The sequence below is a fragment of the Hibiscus syriacus genome, unplaced genomic scaffold, assembly GCF_006381635.1.
Source record: "Hibiscus syriacus cultivar Baekdansim isolate YM2019G1 unplaced genomic scaffold, ASM638163v2 tig00110013_pilon, whole genome shotgun sequence".
Classification (NCBI taxonomy): Eukaryota; Viridiplantae; Streptophyta; class Magnoliopsida; order Malvales; family Malvaceae; genus Hibiscus; species Hibiscus syriacus.
The window spans coordinates 2,261,375-2,282,269 of NW_024062563.1; the positions used below are offsets into that span (position 1 = coordinate 2,261,375).

At 35.5% G+C, this 20,895-nt stretch overlaps 1 protein-coding gene and 1 pseudogene across 1 annotated transcript; one reads left to right on the top strand and one right to left on the bottom strand.

Moving 5' to 3' along the window:
• Positions 1-162: 162 nt before the first annotated feature.
• On the bottom strand, positions 163-5,809 carry LOC120212512. Its single transcript, XM_039210792.1, has 9 exons — positions 5,712-5,809; positions 4,194-4,972; positions 2,810-3,981; positions 2,242-2,536; positions 1,891-2,115; positions 1,507-1,680; positions 1,026-1,202; positions 830-943; positions 163-580 (listed from the first exon to the last, which is right to left on the bottom strand). The coding sequence occupies exons 2-9, from the start codon at positions 4,893-4,895 to the stop codon at positions 248-250; spliced, it is 3,192 nt and encodes a 1,063-aa protein (XP_039066723.1). The 5' UTR covers positions 4,896-4,972; positions 5,712-5,809; the 3' UTR covers positions 163-247.
• Positions 5,810-8,191: 2,382 nt separating this feature from the next.
• LOC120212513 lies at positions 8,192-10,552 on the top strand (annotated as a pseudogene).
• Positions 10,553-20,895: the final 10,343 nt, after the last annotated feature.

Genomic DNA, 20,895 nt, shown 5'->3' on the forward strand with positions numbered 1-20,895 from the left:
TCAATTTCACCAATTATAGCATTAAATTTTGAATTATATCTCTAAACCGTTAGGACGCCACACAAAACGACATTGTATTTCACATATTCAAACATGGATAGATAAAAATGGCAGTCACCATATGAAATTCTAAACGCTAAAGTGATATTTTCTATATACAGAAACTTCAATTAATAAGGAACCAAAAGTTACCTACATAATCATTGTCAACCATTTATACATTCATTGACGTAATAAAATGTACAAATCATTCGGATTTCATCCATACATCTCTTAGGAGTTCATACCTAATAGCATTTTGGTAGTTTCCCTTTGATATCCAGTTAGGCTTTGATTGAACCGATGATGATCGGAAACCATCAATGAAGATTGAAGCCAAGGGAGAATTCAATTCATCGAGCTCGTCATCACTTGTGTATGACTTTCTGAGGACCGACGACCCACTTCTTCTCAGCTGAGATTGGCTTCCAACTTCGCCGATGATGCTAGCGACAGATGATGCTGACGGTGGCAAATAAGCTGGAGGAGATGCAGCATACGGGAAGTTTGTGACAAACCCTTCCCTGGCTTCGCCAGGATCCTGAAGCAAAATAGAAGCACAAATGTTTTCTTCATATCTTCAAATTTCAAGCTAGAGTTCCTTGTTTAGATATGGAAAACATATATAGTCTGTTACTCAAGTCTTGTGTGCAGGCTCAGATTTTTCCATGTACTTGGAAGGACTTTCGAAGGTCATTCTCATGTCAATATCCAAAAATATGTGTCGTACACGGATACTTGAATAAAAATGAGGAATCATAGCAACATATGACATGATTTTATGACTAACCTCAGCCTCAAGGGCTTCAAGCACAACATTAGGAACCGGATCAGGGCAAAACTCGTCCGGGACAAAATAGTCAATAACTCTTTTGATCAATGATGGACCAAACGTTGAACAAACCTTTGAAAAAAAAAAACACCATGAATAAACAGTTAAGTAAAACATTTCAAACTGGAGCGTGTCTAAAGTTCGGGAGCCGAACCTCTTCCCTGATAGATCTACTCAAAAGCATGTCCTTGGGAAGCATCATGAGATCGCTCAATGAATTAAGGAGATGGAAAGGCTTTACAGAGGTGTCTTGTCGGTCATTACTGCCATACTGGTCGTTCTCATCATCGATACCAAAGAGGTCTGTCAACCACCGAGACCAGTTTCCAATCTGACATCCATAAAAATGAAATTCAAACAAGATTTGATTAAATTCATAAGAGCGAAACCAGGGTTAACCTATATTGACTTGGACAATTATTTCAATAAAATGAAGAATCGGAGCAACATAGGCCCACACCAATCAGGAAAAGTAACACCGAAAGTTTGCAAACCTAGATTTAACTACAGATGGGGAATGGTTGTGTTATCAATTATGATAGCATAATAGGCAATGATCTCACTCATGGATTAACCTCCATATTACCACATTTGCATTGATCACCACAGTTTTTTTTTTTATAATGAGAGCTTACAGCATTTTTCAATTGTGCACCAGCACCAAAACTTGCTTCCCCAGCTGGTATCGGAAGGACTAGAAGATCACTAATGGGGTCAGACACAGGATCAGTAGGGATCTCATCGCCAGAATCACGAAGAACAGCATTGAACATAGCCACGTCTAGTCTAGAGACGCATTGCTCCATTATCTAAATGCATGAATAAGGATGAATTATAACATATTTAATATAGAATAAAAAATTGATAATCAAAGGAACCAACACTGGTGATAGTTCCTGACACGATGACAAAGGAACGAACGGTAAAAAAATTGGTATGAAAAATGTTGAATTATTAGGGTCAGAAGCAAAGTAACATGCATGTGCTCCACTAATTAATTCCTCACAAAAAAACATTACCAATCTAGACAGCAAATGCAAGCAGCCACATTCATGCCCCGCAGCTCGAACCGGGCAAAGTCTTTCACAGGCATCCCTGAAAGCACTCTTCCAATGATCTAACGAGAAGTTCATTTGGTCTTGATTACTTGTGCTAGACACCCTCCCAAAGTTTTTACCTGAGGCAGTGCCCATTCCCCTATCAATTTCGACTCTAGCTGCTGATTGCATATGTGGAGTGAGAGTCTGCGGGTAGATATACAGAACATATGTTGATCAGATGACTATTCAAGTTTGTAACATTCAATGTGCCATCATGTATTTTATGGAATTTTTTAATCAAAGCGCGGGGGCGCAGTCTAAATGTACTACCTGCCACCAGACAGACTCGATGATTCTGGAAAAGATCCATGCTTCAACCTTTACCAGGGCTGAAGTAAAGGCAACTGGGCTCTCCCAGTCACTGAAACTTCCATATGACATAAGTTTACTCTCCTTTCTTCCAGAAGAGGATTCTTTCCATTTCAACGGAGATGATGCATGTTTTTTCTCCTTTCCACCTCCATTTCTTTCCATGGGTCCAGCAGAAAGTTGTGAATCCAAATCTCCAATAGTTTCACTTATAATTACTCGTAACACAACAGAGTTCGACAACCAAAACGTCAACCTGTAATCATCATACATCTGACATGAGTTCATGAGAAGTCATAATAGTTTCCTCCTTTCTCCCCTTTCTTTCCCACCAAAAAAACTTACCATCCCCCATTAGTAAACAATAAAAACTTGGTACAAACAAATTTTCGGGAAAATCCAGTTTCAGATGACGGAGAATAAAGCAATTAGATAATAGAAGTATAGAAGCATAAAATGTAAATGTGATGATAAAGAATGTACAGGCAGAACTTAGAAGAACATCAAGAACAGTAAGACTCGATCATACTTTGGAACATCATTTCCACATGCTTTTGCAACAAGAGCGAGCCCAGAAACAGCACTTCTAGCTGCACTTGCTCTCCTTGATTGGATGCCTTCCTTACAAACATGAAGATACAGCCTGGAAAGGCGCCGAGCAGGAGCATGCACCTTATTCCTGGAGCTCCCATGCTCAGCAACTACTGAGAAAAGAGCAGCCTCAATGGCAGCAGCATCCCTCAACTCTCCCTCAAGCGTCATTATCTTGTTTTCAAGTTGCAGTATTTTCTTATCCAACAGGGCACTTCTAGTATCCTTCGGGTATACCTTAGCGTCATTACTTTCATTGCTTGATTTGTTTATTAAGGTTCCAGGACCGTGCTGTCTATCCCCAAGAACACAAGCTTCCTGCAATTCTGGGAGATGGTTATTGCTAAACAACCCATTGCTCCTAACTGAGTCCACTGAAGATCGAACAGACTTCACATGCTTTAGTCTATCACTTTTTAGGGCATTGGACTTCGTTCCAAGATTCACTTGGCTTAAATGGTTTTCTTGGGAATGAATATTCAATTGTTCATCTTCAGTAGATGACCTTTTCGCTTCCATGTATGGACCTTCATGTCCATTTTCTTGCCATTCATATTCATCAGCAGCATCTGTAGCCTCCTTTGAGGAAATTTTTTCATTTGTTAGAACTTTCCTATCATCTTCTCTGTCATCCAGAGAATCACTAAAAGGTCCAGATTCCTGCTTATCAACCTGAGGGCTGTTAGCTGAGTCTTCCATTTTGGCCTTAGAACTATCAGATGTACCTTCCTTACTTTGAACATCATACGTAACTGTGGTTCCTTTATTGGCAACCATTTCATGAGCATTCTGAGATAAATCTTCATGATCATATCTTTTCATGCTGGTCTCGGTTGCATCTTGTGTATTTCCATTAGCCAAGGATGATGAAGACAAATGAATTTTGTTGCTAATTACATTATCTTCTACAGGTGAAGTGGTACTATAAGACTTGGATGCAGTAGCACAAGCATCTACTGAGCTCTCAAATGAAGTCACTTTGGAGTGTTCACGAACTTCACATTGTGTGATCTGTGTCCCCGCATTTGTTCTTTCCAGGTCCGATTGTGAAGCTAGGGCATGTTCCTCTACGGCTTCTCCCTTGCAATCAATTGGACTGACTGATCCATTCTGCAATTCAGTATCAATTACTATATCACCTCGTGTATTTTAACTTATTAAAGAAAAATTGAGGTCTCCCATTAGGCCAACCATAAGACCATTCCGCCAAAAAGATGCAATGGAAATGGGTCATCATGCCTAAACAATTCTCTATGTCAGAATTTTTTTTCCAGCATTTTATAAACAAATCTACAATAAGAAAGGAAATAACTAAAACTTACCTCTTCAATTTGAGGAAGTGAACCCCCATTAGATTCCAAAGTTGAAGAACAAACAGTGAGAGACGAGTGTGAGGAGACATCGTCGTCGGTGAATGAAGCAACCTCAGCTTCCTCGGCATACTCTTCATCCATCAGAGCCGAAACAGTCTCGCTTCCTTTCCTGTCCAACAAGTGCTCTTGAGACAGGTTGCCTCTTGATGAAGCGTTGTTTCGAACCTTATAAACTCGATCAATTTTAAGAAATAAAATTGGCTGAGCGGTGTTAATAATGCTCCTCTTGCTGGTCATAGGAACCAAAATGTCTAATGTTTCCTTAATAATACCACATTCCGCCAAATCCACAATGGCAGTACCTAACAACTGAATCTTTTCCCTTCGCGGCTCATATAAGTTCAATTCTAAGACATTCTTCATGAAAACATCAACATCCTTGCCTTTAACAGACACGTCCTTCACTAGATTCACAGGTAACTTAAATGACTCATTAAACTCGATTTTACCCTCAACAGCAACAGAACCAGGTGTGGGCGAAACAGTGTTGGTAGACCCCGAATTACGTTCACCATTCTCCCACTGAATCAGTACGGAACGAACCGATCTCAGAGACTGTGATGGGGGCCAAGGTTTAATCTCTTGAATGTGGATTAGATAATCAACATGAATCGTTGGCCCTCTCCGGCTCTTTGAACTTGAACCGAGCATCGTTGTTTGAGAAACACTAGTGTTTTCAACAGGATATGTTTATCTTAAACTATTCAATCCACAAGAGAGTTGAATTCCTACAATGCAGAAACAACTACAATTTTAATATAGGAACTTTGCATCAAGAAATAGTGTAATTAGTAAAACCCAAGCTTATAATCTTAGCAAAAGGGAAAAGCGAAACTACCACCATTCAGCTCAACAAAACTACCTTGTAAATCCCTACAACAAATTAAAGGCAAGCTGTTTTTTTCCTTCAATTTCCCAGCATTTTCTAAACAGCCAAACATAAGGGTATATAGTTTCCAAAAGAATAAAAAGAGAAAGTGGCAAATAATAAATGCAGTCCACTACTAAGCCACTAAAGCAGAAGACATCATTAACATAAAAAAGGAAGAAATTATGAAAGAAAAAAATAAAAATAGTGTATTAGCTCTAACCATTAAAAAAGTTACACAAAGCTAATATATACAAACGAACTAAAAATAATAGTGTATTAGCTCTAACCATTAAAAAAGTTACACAAAGCTAATATATACAAACGAACTAAAAATAGAAACTTTGAAGATCATTTGAACAAAAAAAGACCAAAAGTGCTATTAAACTGAAACACCCATCATTTGTTAGCATCAGATCCACCTTCTATGAACCAAGTATGCTAAAAAAAAGTTGAATTTTTAGCTCAAACTAGCTGAGAAAAATCAAGGATCTTTACAATGCAGAGATTAAAAAGGTCAGAAAAGGAGAAAAACAGGAAAGTGAGTAAAGCAACCAGTTTTTTCACTTTGCGTACACTGAATGTGGGGAGAAAATTACCAGGAAATTACTTTGAAGAACTAAAGAAATGGGAAAGCTTAGGCGCAAGTCCCCATGGAAGAAGAATAAAAGCTCTTTTCTTTGAGGTGCAGGAAGGCTGGCTGATTCTACTGACTGTGATCTACTGACTGAAAAGAAAGAAAAAATATTTTTTTATAAAAAGGGCATGATTAAAATAGAATTTAGAGATGGCAACCATTCTCACATTACAAAACAAAGATGGATTAGACAATATTTGATTTTTAATAGATTTATTCAAAATGAATATTAAAAAAGTAAATGACAAAAACCAGATAAAAGAAATGGCCTAAGATAATTTTGTAATAAATACGTTGCAGTTTTGAGAGGTGGGGTTCGGTTTTGTGCCGTCGTTTTCCATTTTAATTGTGATGCGCTGTCGAATTGTCTCAACTTGAATTATTTTGTGGAGAGAGTTTTCTAACACGCGATTAAAACAGGAAGTGAACTGAACTCTCGCCTTGTATACTTTGTGGTAAATGTCACTCTTCGGAAGTGCGTGTGGGATTAAAGTGAAAACAAGCTTTGCCTTGTATCTCGGTTGGATATTTTCCCCGACAAATACTTGTTTAATAACACGCTCATTTGACGATATTGAGCCCCACACTTTTCAGCATCGTTTTCAAAATCAGATCGATCATGTTATCAATTTATTAATTTAATCGATTGAATCGATCCAATCGATCGAAAGAATCGAACAATATCATAATTATTTAAAAAATTAAATAAGAATATCAAAAATATTTAATAAAAAATAATTTTTTATATCACAAGTCATATTCAAAGCAAATCATAACATATATAAATTAAAAATCATAAAATCAAGTAAAACAAAATGATTCAAATTAACTACAACATAATATTTAAAATAAAACATATTAAATAATAAATATAATTATATAACTATAATTAAAAAATAAATTTAGGGTTAAAAAAATCAAAACAAAATGATATTGTTTGGTTTAATTTTTTTTAAAAAAAATCTCACATGGCTAAGAAACATAGAAGAGCATCTCAAAAGTCTAAAGAGAAAAAATATGAGACCAAAACAATCTCACATGGTTAAGAAACATAGAAGAGCATCCTAACTAACTTCTATAAATAATAGAGGTAATTTGGCTTTCAAAATCATTGAGTCTTTTGGTAAGCATTGAGTGAACTATTATTTCACTTTAATCAAGCTCGAATTTCAGGCTTCAATTGAATTTCTAATTTTTTTTTAGTTCAAGTCTTTTCGAGTTCAAGTTTCGATATTATATTTCGAGTTCGAGTTGAACTTGATAATTTTTAGCTCGTGAGTTTGAGTCGAGTTGAGCTTACTTTTAAAGTTTTTAAGTTCGAGTCGAGCTCAGCAATACTCGAGTTCGACTTAGCTCGTTTAACAAACGACGTTGTTTGGTTTAATTATTTTTAAAAAAATATAAAATTGACGGTTTTTTCCGGTTTTCAGTCGGTCCAGCTCGAACGGTTCAGCGGTTCCGGCCGGTTCACTAATAGCGGTTCAATCGGTGTAAATTAAACCGGACTAGACAGCGATTCTCAATTGAACCGGTCGGTCCGTTTCGATTTTCAAAATAATGTTTTTGGGGTTTAATCAATTTAGCCCTAGTACTCACGTTCATTTATGAAGGGATGAACTATACTAACAGTCATTAAATTATTTGTCTTTTTTATTTTAGTCATTACATTTTTTTTATATAAAAATGCTATTAACTTTGTAAGCAGGGTTCAATTGAGATTTAAATAATTTATGAGGGTTTTTTTGTACTCATGCCGAGAAAAATGATATGGAAAATTATTTAAACTGCAACGATAATAAATAGAATGTATTATGAGAGTTCTATTGTGTAGTGTATATAATTACCCGTCTCCATATCTGGTTCTATATTCGTATCGGTACAACATAGGTTAAGGCATGGTCAATCTTGCAAATCATATAGGTGAATTGCGGTCGGCACCGAAAGCCTAATGCGACGGTCCTTTAATCCCCTTATCGTACAAACTTTGTTATGCCGATCCTTCCCGCTGAAAGAACGCGACACTCGGGATGATTCTCGGGTTCCGAAACCCCGACCACTGCCTCGAACTCGATGTCACCTGGGACACCTTATTGCTGTCGCTGTTGATTTCGCCTTCTTGTTTTGCTTGAAAACAACCCTTTTCTCTTGAACTTGAAATCATCCTCTCATCATCATTCCAAAATCATATATATTTGTATGTATTAAACTGAAACAAGGAAAAAATTAGCCTGTAATTAGACAGAAAATAACTTAAAAGATTCAAATCTGGCTCCTTTTTTGTAATGATAAAAATCCAAAATCTGGCTCCTTTTTTGTGTTTTGACATAAATATTTTGATTTTACCAAAACCCAGTTGTTTGAAATCTTCAAACATTTTCAATTTTGGAGAACCAATGGATTTTTCACTTAAAAGGGGGCCTTTTGGAGTTTTTGAATGCATGTCATATGAATTATCAGTTTAATTTATCTTTCCTTTTTGTGTATTGTTTTTGTTTCTTAAGATTCAGCCAATTTTACAGGAATATCAACTGAAATGGCTGGAGGATTGATCCACCAGGTTTTAAGGAGGAAACTTCAGTTTCAGTCTACTGTGAGATCCTTCCCCTTTTCGTATGTTTTGCGTTGTCTTTGTTGTAATGGATGAACATATGAAGAGACTATGATTTACATAGTTCTTTATGGATTTTCTTAGATAATCTAGAATATCTAGCTACATGTATTTTCCTCTGAATAATATTAATAATAATGTTAAGTTTATATGAGGGCTCCTTTTTCAGATTCTGTATGATTCAATGGTGTGCACATTATATTTTTCGACTAAATGGAAGGTATAATTTCACCTATGTTGCTCAATCCATTTCTTCTTGCCCGACACATTTTTGGACATCACTACGAGGTTATGATCCTCTGATGACTCTCGGACGATATGGAAACACTTAGAAAAAATTAGCCGTACCAGTACCTGAAACTCGGTTGAGTCTGAGTAACATGAATTTTATTTTGCAGGTTCCAACTTTATCATGGTTTACATCAAGGAAATTTAATGAGGAAGCAGGATATGCTGCTATGAGGACATTTGCACTCCTTGGAGCTGGCATTTCAGGTTTTCTAGGATTTGCAACCATAGCATCGGCTGAACCCAGGTTAGAAGTTCCTAATTATCCTTGGCCTCACAGCGACAACCTCAGTTCATAGGACCATGCTCCGTGAGTTTTATGCCTCTCCTTAACTGAATTGACTTAATAAGGTTATCCAAATGTGAATGTTAATAATCCTGTACAAATAGCCGGAGCTTGACTGCCATCCTATTAATTAAGTCCAAGATACTACAGTGTTTTAAAATTTTGATGCTACAGTGTTTTTGATATTAGGTTGATCTTGGATGATCAGGATTCGTCGTGGTCACCAGGTTTACCAGCAAGTGTGTGCATCCTGCCACTCTCTGTCTCTAATATCATACTGTGATTTGGTGGGTGTTGCTTATACAGAGGAGGAGACAAAGGCTATGGCTGCCGAGATTGAGGTGGTTGATGGACCTAACGATGAGGGTGAGATGTTTACTCGTCCCGGTAAACCCAGTGATCGTTTTCCTCAGCCATATGCGAATGAACAAGCAGCTAGGTTTGCTAATGGAGGAGCTTATCCTCCGGATCTAAGTCTCATTACCAAAGTAGTTCTTGCCTCGATTTTTAGATCAATGTGGAAATTATGGTCTATATATTACTGTGGTATCTTACATTTTATTCTTTCAGGCTCGTCATAATGGCCAGAATTATGTGTTTTCTCTTCTGACTGGTTACCGTGGTCCTCCTGCTGGTGTCACAGTAAATTCTGCTTTAGTCTATCTTGTATAACATGACATTAAAAACACCAGAAGTTGGATATCTATTTCTCCGTAGAGAGATACTGTAGGTGATCATATCTAGATATTTGGCAGTTGGGTGGATCGGATGTGCTTTGAAGTCGGAATGAAACTTTATGGCTTTCCAATGAGAAATGCTATGGCTTGCGGATGCAGCTATAATTATGAAATTGAACATTGTTTTCCCCTTTACTATAGTTTTTTCTGTTTAAGTTTTGCATGCATGCAACATAAATTTACACCTTGTTAGGCTAAATGTGTCCGGTCTCCGATAAATATTTTTTTGTTGAAAATAAAAACTAGGGTCGTCATTCTCCAACTTTTTAGATTCGAGAGGGGTTACACTATAACCCGTACTTTCCCGGGGGAGCAATTGCCCTGCCTAAAATGCTTATAGACGGTGCTATGGAGTACGAAGACGGCACTCTTGCAACTGAGGCTCAGGTTGGTTTCTAGTTCTTTTTGTTCCATTTTGAGAACCCTCTGATGTATTTGCACATTTTATGGGGTACTACACGGCTCACACTCTCGTATCGTTATCGTATAGATGGGGAAAGACGTGGCTACATTTTTTTCGTGGGCAGCAGAACCGGAAATGGAAGAAAGGAAGCTGGTGCGTATTATCATACCGATTGATTCATCGAATGACTTAGACTGACCTTTGTTTTAACAGTTTCCGTTGTCTAATGCACAGATGGATTTTAAATGGATTTTCGTATTGTCGTTGGCATTGCTTCAAGTCGGTTATTACCGGCGCCTGAGGTGGTCTGTTCTCAAATCTCGCAAGCTGATCGTCGATGTTGTCAACCAGCCACCCTCCGATTTCTCTCATGCTAGTTTGTTTCTTGCGGATTCGGCTATAATGGATTTTGAGATGATCTAGGTTCTGCTTTGTGACCAGTGTGCTGGTTATTTTCTCAGCTGCTATTGCCTATTGGAGTGATCTGAAGCACAGCCTTCATACGTTAAGTTCTGCTTTGAGTCTTGAAAATTCTGTTTATATTTTTCTTTTCGATGAGTTAAGTTTTGTTTATTAGTAACAATATTATTACAATTTAAAATATGAATGTGACAGGTACATGACTGAGAAATTCAACACAAAAAAAGGTATTAGTAAAAATTTGTATAAATTTATTATACCTCTTGAATATAAAAAAACATACAAACATATGACTTGACCCGAAATGTGAAGGATACATGTGTTGATTTAAATTTTGTTACGATTTGAAATATAAATCATATGATCTAGTCTTGAAATGATTTTATCTAATGACTCAATTCAAATGATTCGTTTATTCTTGGGATGATAATAGGTCGGATTTTTTATTAGTCCGGTCTAACCTGAAAATTATATATTCTTCATCTTATCCTACTCGAAAAATATATATTCTTCATCCGATTATGAATCAACTCGAATTTTTTAGAGTATAATTCGATTTCATCCGATTCAGTATAAAATAAGAACTTAATTAAAAAATAATAATTTTTAAAGAAATTACATTGTTATCCCTTAGTCGGGTTAGGTCAGAGTTTTTTCACCCTCCACCTGAACCCGACAAGTCCCGACCCAACCTCATCCCCTTCAAAAGTACATCTGAACAGACTCGAACCTGATTTTTTTTAAATCCGACCCTATCAACTCGAGTCGAATCAGAACCCCTCATTTCGAGTTAAATTGATATCCCTCCTTATCACTTTTACTTTTGGCCTCCAATCTTAACATAACATTGTTAATCTTGATCTCCTAATCAAAGTTTAAATATGAAATCCATAAATTAAGTGATCTTAGTTATTAGAGAGATAATTGATATTTCTATAGATTCTAGGATCGAGCATGATCTTAATAGGGGTATTTGAATATTTATTATTAAATTATTAAAAATCTTTTGAATAGATACTACATCGTAATCCATCTTATACTAGTAAAAAAATCATCAAAATGATAAATTTTAAATTAGAACTTCATTGATAGACGAAAGGAAATCACCATCTAATCTTATACTTTAGAGCTTTAACACGAGCACTTCTCTTCTTAATTTATCTTAAATATTATTATATCAAATTCTTATAAAAGCAACAATAACATAATTTGTTTTATATATAAAAAGCTTGCTATTTTCCAATCTGATATTTGTATCTATGCTTGCTTTATATATACAAAAGTTATCCATATTTTAACCAAAACCTAATGGTTATTGGATTTCATGACACGCCAAGTGGATCTGAGCAAAATCATAAAAAGTCGATTTGTTTTTTGCATATCAAACACCAAGAATCCAACAGAACCCTCAGTATTACTTCTTTCTAGATAATGTTTGATTTGCGTTATTATTTTAATTTTGTATTTTTCATACAATTTCTGTTTTGTTTTTGCATGAAAAAATGGAATTTATAATATTAGTTTTTTTACAAAGCATAAGGTTATGGATATATTTATTTATTTTTTAATATGCAAGTTATGTTATCAAGAAAAAATAATAATAAGTTGCACTGAGTTGACAGATTGATAGGGTTAGCTTACTGTTGTTGCACATGAAGCTTTGTTTGGCTGCTGAATAATCTTTAGTAAAATATAACGTCAATAAACTTCGTCATTAAATCATTTATGTGAAAATCATTAGTTTAATAGCTTATATACTATTTAATAGAGAAATCAACAGTTTACAAAAAAAATTATCTAATTCATCGCAATATTAATAATAAGTTGGAATAATTATTAACACTTTTTAGAGTTTGTGGTTAAAAGTTTTTAGTTGACATTTATTATCGTATTTTCTAAGTATGATATATCTATTAAGAATACAATTCCCTTTTTTTAATAGGAATTGTTAGAAAAATGCTGTGACAAGAAATGTTGTGAAAAATGTTAGATTTGCAGTGGAGATTTTTATGGCACCGATCATTTCGGCATGTGGCAAAGTGAGGTTCTAGATGCCTTATTTTAGCAGGGTCTAGACATTGCTATTGAAGGAGAGAAACCAGATGATGTTGAGGAGAAAGAATGGAAGAGGATCAATAGATTGACATGTGGTACTATTCGATCGTGTCTTTCTAGAGAGCAGAAGTATGCATTTTCTAAGGAAACTTCTGCAAGTAAATTGTGGAAGGCACTGGAGGAGAAATTTTTGAAGAAAAGCGGTCAGAACAAGCTCTACATGGAAAAGAGATTGTTCCGCTTCAACTATGTACTAGGTACCACTATGAATGATCACATTACTAGCTTTAATCAACTGGTGACTGATCTGATGAATATGGACGTGACTTTTAAAGATGAAGATCTGGCTCTGATGTTGATGTGATCACTTCCTGATGAGTTTGGGTATCTTGAAACTACTCTACTTCATGGGAAGGTTGATGTGTCTCTCAGTGAAGTAACAATTGCCTTGTATAGTTATGAATTGATAAAGAAAGACAAACAAGAAAACACAAGTGTCGAAGCAGAAACTCTTGTTGTTAGAGGCTGTTCGAGGAGTCAAAATAAAGGAATGAGAGGGAGATCGAAGTCAAAGTCCAGATTGAGCAAAGATGAATGTGTCTTTTGTCGAGAAAAAGGGCACTGGAAGAAAGAATGTCTCAGGCTAAAGAATAAAGGCAAACCTGAAAGGTTAAAGGATGTCTCAGAGTCAAATTTGGTCGAGTATGATGATGCAGATTCAGATTTCGCATTCGCTGCTACGCCATCAACCAGCTGTTTCAGTTCATGGCTGTTAGATTCAGCTTGTAGCCACCATATGACCCCCAATAGAAAATGGTTTGATTTTAAAGAACTAAAAGGTGGAATTGTCTACACAACAAATGATTCTTCTTTTGACACACTTGGGATTGGTTCAATTCGCTTGAGGAATCAGGATTGATCAATCAGAACCTTAACAGGTGTCCATTATGTACCAGATTTAATGAGAAATCTTATCTCTGTGGGAACCTTAGAGTCAAAAGGTTTAGAAATGAGGGAAAAAGATGTGATTATGAGGATTATCTCTGGTGCACTGGTGATAATGAAGGGAATCCGGAAAAGAAACAATGTGTATTACTTTCTGGGTAGTACAATTGTTGGGACAGCAGTAGTGGCAGCTTCTACTGATGAACAGGAGTTAGAAGCAACCAGGTTATGGCATATGCGCTTGGGGCATGTTGGTGAAAAATCATTGAAATTGCTGATAGATTAAGGATTATTGAAGGGTGCTCGGGCTAGCAAATTAGTTTTTTTTGTGAGCATTGCATCAAAGGGAAAAAGACGAGGGTAAAATTTGGAACAACAATCCATGATACTAAAGGTATTTTGGATTATGTTCATCCAGATGTATGGGGGCCTTCCAAGACAACTTCATTGGGAGAAACACACTATTATGTCACATTTGTTGATGATTTTTCCCGGAGAGTTTGGGTGTATACAATGAAGATAAAGGATGAGGTGCTAGGATTTTTCCTTAAATGGAAAAAGATGGTGGAGACTCAAACAGACAGAAAAATCAAACGTCTCCGTACAGACAATAGTGGAGAGTACAAAAATGATACATTTCTGAAAGTCTGTGAAGAAGAAGGTATTGTCAGGCACTTCACTATCAGATATACACCACAACATAATGGGGTGGCAGAGCATATGAATCGGACATTAGTGGAGAAGGTTCGGTGTATGTTGTCTAATGCTGGGTTAGGCAAAGAATTTTGGGCTAAGGCTTTGGTCTATGCTTGTCACCTTGTCAACCGCTTACCATCGACTGCTATTGGTGGTAAATCTACCATGTTGAGAAAGGTTACTTCAGAAAAATTGGAGCAGACAGATGGAACTCCCAAACAGGTGGAGTTTGAAGGAAGCAAAATTGTCCCAGCCAATAAAGAAACTGATGTTGACTCTCCAATGGTAGAAGAAGAGTCAGATGAAGAAGAGGTTCAGACCCAAGAACCTCCAAAGCAACATGAAACAATTGCACTCAGAAAGGGAAAGAGGACCATTAGACAACATGTTCGTTATGTTGATATGGTCTCTTTTGCATCACATATTGAAATTGATGACGTTACTGCCACTTTTAATGAAGCAGTCCAAAGTTCAGAATATAAAAAGTGGAGGATCACCATGAATGAAGAAATGCAATCCCTTCAAAAGAATCAGATGTGGAAACTAGCTAGTCTTCCGAATGGAAAGAATGCAATTGGGTGCAAGTGGGTATATGCAAAGAAAGATGGATTTCCTGACAATAATAACATCTGATACAAAGCAAGATTGGTGGCTAAAGGCTACGCTCAAACAGAGGGAGTTGATTATAATGAAGTATTTTCTCCAGTTGTAAAACATTCCTCCATCAGAATTTTGTTGACTTTGGTAGCGTAGTTGGATTTGGAATTAGTTCATATGGATGTAAAAACTGCATTTTTACACGGAGACTTGGATGAGGAAATCTACATGACTCAGCCAGATGGATTTAAAGTTGCTGAAAAAGAAGAGATGGTGTGCAAATTAGAAAAATCGATGTACGGATTGAAGCAATCTCCAAGGCAGTGGTACAAACGATTTGACAAGTTTATGATAGGACAGAAGTACACAAGAAGCAAATATGATCATTGTGTGTATTTACGCAAGCTACAAGACGGATCCTATATATATCTTCTTCTTTATGTTGATGATATGCTGATAGCTTCCAGGAGTCAAACAGAAATTATGAAACTAAAGACTCAATTGAACAGGGAGTTTGAGATGAAGGATCTTGATGAAGCGAAGAAGATTCTAGGCATGGAGATATCAAGGGATAAGAAATTGGGGTGGCTTTGTTTGTCTCAGAAAGAATATCTGAGGAAGGTACTAAAACGTTTTGGCATGAATGAGAAGTCAAAACCAGTTAGTACACCTCTTGTTCCTCATTTCAAGCTCGGTGCATCCATTTCACCTAAGGATGATGCAGAACGGGAATACATATCAAAGGTTCCGTATGCAAGTGTTGTTGGTAGCTTGATGTATGCAATGGTGTGTACGAGACCCGATATTTCATAGGCAGTTAGGGTTGTGAGCAGGTATATGTATGATCCTGGAAATGAGCATTGGTAAGCTATGAAATGGATTCTGCGGTATGTTCTGAACACCGAATATGTTGGTTTGGTCTTTCAGCAAGACAAACAAGATGGTCAGTATGTAGTTGGGTATTGTGATTCAAACTATGCAGGTGATTTGGACAAGCGTTGATCAACTACTGGTTATATGTTTACATTTGCAAAAGCACCATTCAGTTGGAAGTCTACCTTATAGTCAACAGTGTCTTTGTCTACTACAGAGGCAGAGTATATGGCAGTTACAGAGGCTATGAAGGAGGCAATTTGGCTTCAAGGGTTGCTTGGTGAATTGGGAATGGAACAGAAGCACATCAAAGTGAACTGTGACAGTCAGAGTGCTATTCATTTAGCAAAGAACCAAGTTTACCATGCAAGGACGAAGCACATCGATGTTCGATATCACTTTGTATGAGAGATTCTAAAAGAAGGTGGAGTCATAATCCAGAAGATTCAGACCACTGAGAATCCTGCTGATATGTTGACAAAAGTGGTAACTGCGGTCAAGTTTAAACATTATTTAAACTTGGTCAATATTGTTACAAATTGAAAGATGAATTTGCAGAGACTACTTAAGATTGGATTTTTGAGAAATGTGTGTGGAATTTGCCAAGGTGGAGATTTGTTGGTTTTTTTGGCAAATTTTGAATCCCACATTGGTTTTGTATAAGAAGGAGGGGAAATTCTTTTGTTATAAATAGAGCCCTCCTCCTCCTTAGTTTAGCATCCCACAAATATAAGCATTCTTCTATAATAAAGGCTATTTGTACTCTTTCTCTCTCTTTGTAATATTTACTCTATTAGTGAAATATTATTTTAGTAGTGTTCGAGGATGTAGGCATAATTTTGGCCTAACCTCGTTAAATTTTGGTGTTCTCTTTTATGTCTATTTAATAGCTATTGTCGGGTATAGTTGTGGTTAATTATTGTCCTATTAAAATTACTTGTCTTGATAGTTCTGTCTAAGGAGAGTGGGTTTTAAGAGGGACCATTGTGACTCATCCACTCTTTCTTAGGAATTTACCTTGGGGTGATTTTTAGTACAATTTTTTTCACACTAGTCACCTAGATAATAGTTTTCAAGGTGAATTTATTATTATTGGTGGAAATTAACCCGTCTTCCATAACAACACCAACCACGATTTGTTTATTAAATCGACAATATGAGAAATCATGGATAAACCACCACCCAAAGCTAGTTCCGAAGCAAGGGCCGTCGACACATCTTCGTTGTCCGTTTCTAATCTCACCATTCGCTTTCCCAACGATTAAGATAAAGTAAGGAAATAAAAAATACTCCATAACTCCACGTCTAAAATCGAACAAATGCTGATAATTTTGACAAAACCTCGAATCCAAGTGTCCTCATCGTTGCGTGGAACTCCTCCACAAGTAACAAAATTAGTGTCTATCCGAAAAGCTCTATCAGTGTTAAAATTTTAGAAATAAATAAGTTCAACATGCATTTATGATTTAACAAGTGACAATCAAAATACATCTAAATATTGCTATATTATTATTGTTGTTGTGGTAATATACATGAAAACGTCAATTTAAGTATACTTAAATACACACAAACTAAATCACGTCAATTTAAGTACTAAAATTGACACGAACTAAATTTTAGGAACGAATGTAATATTCATTTATGATTGAACAATCATTGTCAAATAGTTAAGAGAATTTAGAACAAATACTACTTTATAATCACCTTAGCTTAATAAAAAAACGATTGTACAAAATATTTAAACATTCATTGTCAAATGATTGAGTCTTTAGAACATATATTATCATTTTTAATTGTTAAAACTAAGAGAGAATATAAAATAATACATCTGACTTATATTTCATCAAATCATAATCATAAGTTTACAAGGTAATGCGTATATATACAAACTTTGTAATCTAACTGCTCCAAACAAACTACTCAACAGATTACTAACAAATTAACTAAACTCTAACTTCTAATACTCCAATACTCCCCCTCAAGTTGGCGGTTAAAATACATTTGCATCTCCCACTCGTGCTGCAGCGTCCCCAAAGCTTTAGTCAAGACATCTGCAAGTTGCTCTTTTGTAGGTACATGCTCTATCTGAATTAAACCTTCTTGTATCTTATCCCTGACAAAATGATAATCAATCTCAATGTATTTTGTTCTCTCATGGAAAACAGGATTATAAGCTATTTGTAATGTTGCCCTACTGTCACACAATAACTTGGTTGGTTGTTTCTGATCACTCATAATTCATTCAACAGTTCGTTCAACCAAACCAATTCAGTTGTGGTTACAACCATACTCATATACTCCGCCTCTGCCGAAGAACAAGTGACAATATTTTGCTTCTTTGATTTTCAAGATATCAAAGAATCACCTAGCTTAATACAAAAACCAAAAACCGACCTTCTTATCAAAGGATAAGAAGCCCAATCTAAATCATAATAGGCTACCAACTCACAAGCACTTGATACTGCCAAAAAATTCCTTGCCATGGGTTCTTTTTTACATAACGAACAATTATCAAGGTTGCCTCTAAGTGTAACATCTTCGGACTACGCATGTATTGGCTCAAGTGTTGTACTGAATAAGCTATATCAGGCATAGTGTGGGTTAAGACTATTAGCCTCCCTATGAGTCTTTGAAAAATTGTTTTGTCAACCAAGTCTTCACCATCAATATGATGTTTCAAATGTTCATCATTATTGGACTTTGGATAATGCATGGACGAATATGATTGGTCATTTATGCATCTTTGATTATGGATGGGCTCTAACTAAATGCGGTAAAAAGTAGTAAATTGTTTAAAACTCATTTGAATTGTACAAGAAAATTAGAAGACCGATAAGAAATAAATTCAAGGTTAGTGATTAATCGACAAAGGAATTAGCCTCTTGATCCTTAAATTTTGAATATTACCATTAAAAGTTTTAATGTCGGAAATGCCCAGATAGTGGAAATGACATGGAAATTTATATTGGGCCTAATATAAGCCTTGAACCATCTCTTTAAGTTCCTGATTTGTTTGAAAAATGACTCGGATAACTCGTATAAGGGACTAAGAGATTGATAAGAAATAATTTAAGTTTTGTGGTTGTTCGATAAAGTAATTAACCTCAGAATTCTTAGATTCTGGTATTTCTAGTTAAATAGTTTTAAATATAAGTAATACGAGGATATGAAATTATGAAATCAACCTTGTAAGATAAAAATGATTTGAATTGACCCTAAAAGTAGAAATAACCCTAAAAGTAGAAATAACCCTTGAAAAAAGCCATTCATGATCCGAAAAACTATTAATTCACCTGTTAAATACTCAATATGTTCAGAAAAATCTTGATAACGAATTCTTAACTTCTGTGATGTCAAATGACTTAGAATTTCTGATTCTGGAATAACCACTCGATGACTAAATTATTGGAAATAATGCATACAATTGAATCGAATAAAATAACTGAAATACCCTTAAGTATTAAAATGACCAAAATGCTCTTAAACCATATAAGGGCCAAAATACCTTAAACTACAAATTGACGAAAATAACTTTGAGTGTTGAAATGACCTAAATACCCTCATGAATGAGATTAAGGGAATACATGTGGATGAGTTCTGTAAGTACCAGTGAAGCTTAAAATGTTGTAATGACACCAAGGGTTTTGGAGTACAACCTAACTGTGTTGATCATCTTTGTTATTATTATAATATTTGGAATGAATACCGCCTGAATACATGTTTGCTTCCTCAAGTTACATTCAATGATGGTTTGTGAAGGTGATCAGTTCAAGTATACTATGCAGTCAATATCAAAAAATGAATGTTCGTGAAGTGTTTCTGTCCGAATAATAAGTAAATACCGCGTTACTGAAGTCTGATTTGTTTGATGGAATTGAAGTCCTGATAGATCATCAGAGATCTGGAATAGTACAAATTACTATTTTATTCTCCTTAGATCAAATTACCAAGTTTTCTCCTAGTAACAAAGTGACTAAAATGCCCCTAATGGCTTGAGCAGTTGAATCACTCATGTTATATCCAAAATTTTAAATAAGTTCTTATGTAAGGTTCTTAAATACCTTCCTAATGCACTCGAATCCTAAATGGTCTTGAAGTATCAAATTCTAAATATCTGATTAGATTTGTTAGTAATCGAACCATTTTAATAGATACATCGTTCCTAAAATCCAAACAATTCACATACGTTTCATGTTTTCCATTCTTGATAACTACTGAGAGCCTCCTAAAAATATATGAATCCTCTAGTGTGTTCCATGTGTGCTATATGATTGTTTTATCTATTTTGAAATACGATTTGTTATCGGGTTGATTTACGAATATTTTAATGGATCAATATTCTGATTTATTAATTTACCGTTTATGAACTATGGATTCTCAATATATGCACTGCAATTATTTGTTTTTATTTGACAATATAAATATATCTGATTTATGGATCATAGAACTATTATTTACTATCTGAGTTGTTTTATTGGGATACTGTATGGGTAGAATTCTAGAGTATGAAGGTACAGCCCTGATCAAGCTGGTAATTCTTTACGGATCTAAGGTGACCCTTGGGTAGGCTCTTAGGCCCCAATCTACTCCCTTGGGTAAGTTCTAAGGCCCCAATGTAATCCATTAGGTTGTCTCCTACACCCAATGGACCTAGAGTAAGTCTTTATGGATGTAGTTCTAGAAAAATGCATATCAATGTTCGGGTGGAGGGTATTATTGTGTTTTTAAAAATATGTTTTACTAAAATAAATTACAACTATTTTAAAATAATTTGTACACAAATATCTAATATTATTGGAACAAACTAAATTCCCCAACATTTGTTTCATGAATCTGTCTATCTAAATGTTTTTTACATACTGTAAGCTTCTTGACTGTTACCTGAAAACCACTTACTGAATTTTCTAACTCATCATTAGGACTTTTATATGTCTGAATAACTAAGGAAATTTTCATGTTGCATCATATATTTGTTTGTCTTTTAGCATTGTCTGGTAGTTTTGTATTACTGAGCTTTCCCAAAGCTCATTTTGTTACTCACCATTTCAGGTTAAAAGAATTAGTCATATTCAGTTATCAAAATCAGTATTGATAGTTCCTTCGACGTTACTTGTGGAGTATGATACATGTGAAATTTAGGGGCATATAAGTCATATTATTTTTATATTGAGTCTGAAAGTTACTTTGATATTTCTGTATTATTGAAATCTCTTTTAACATGTAAATGATCTCTAAATT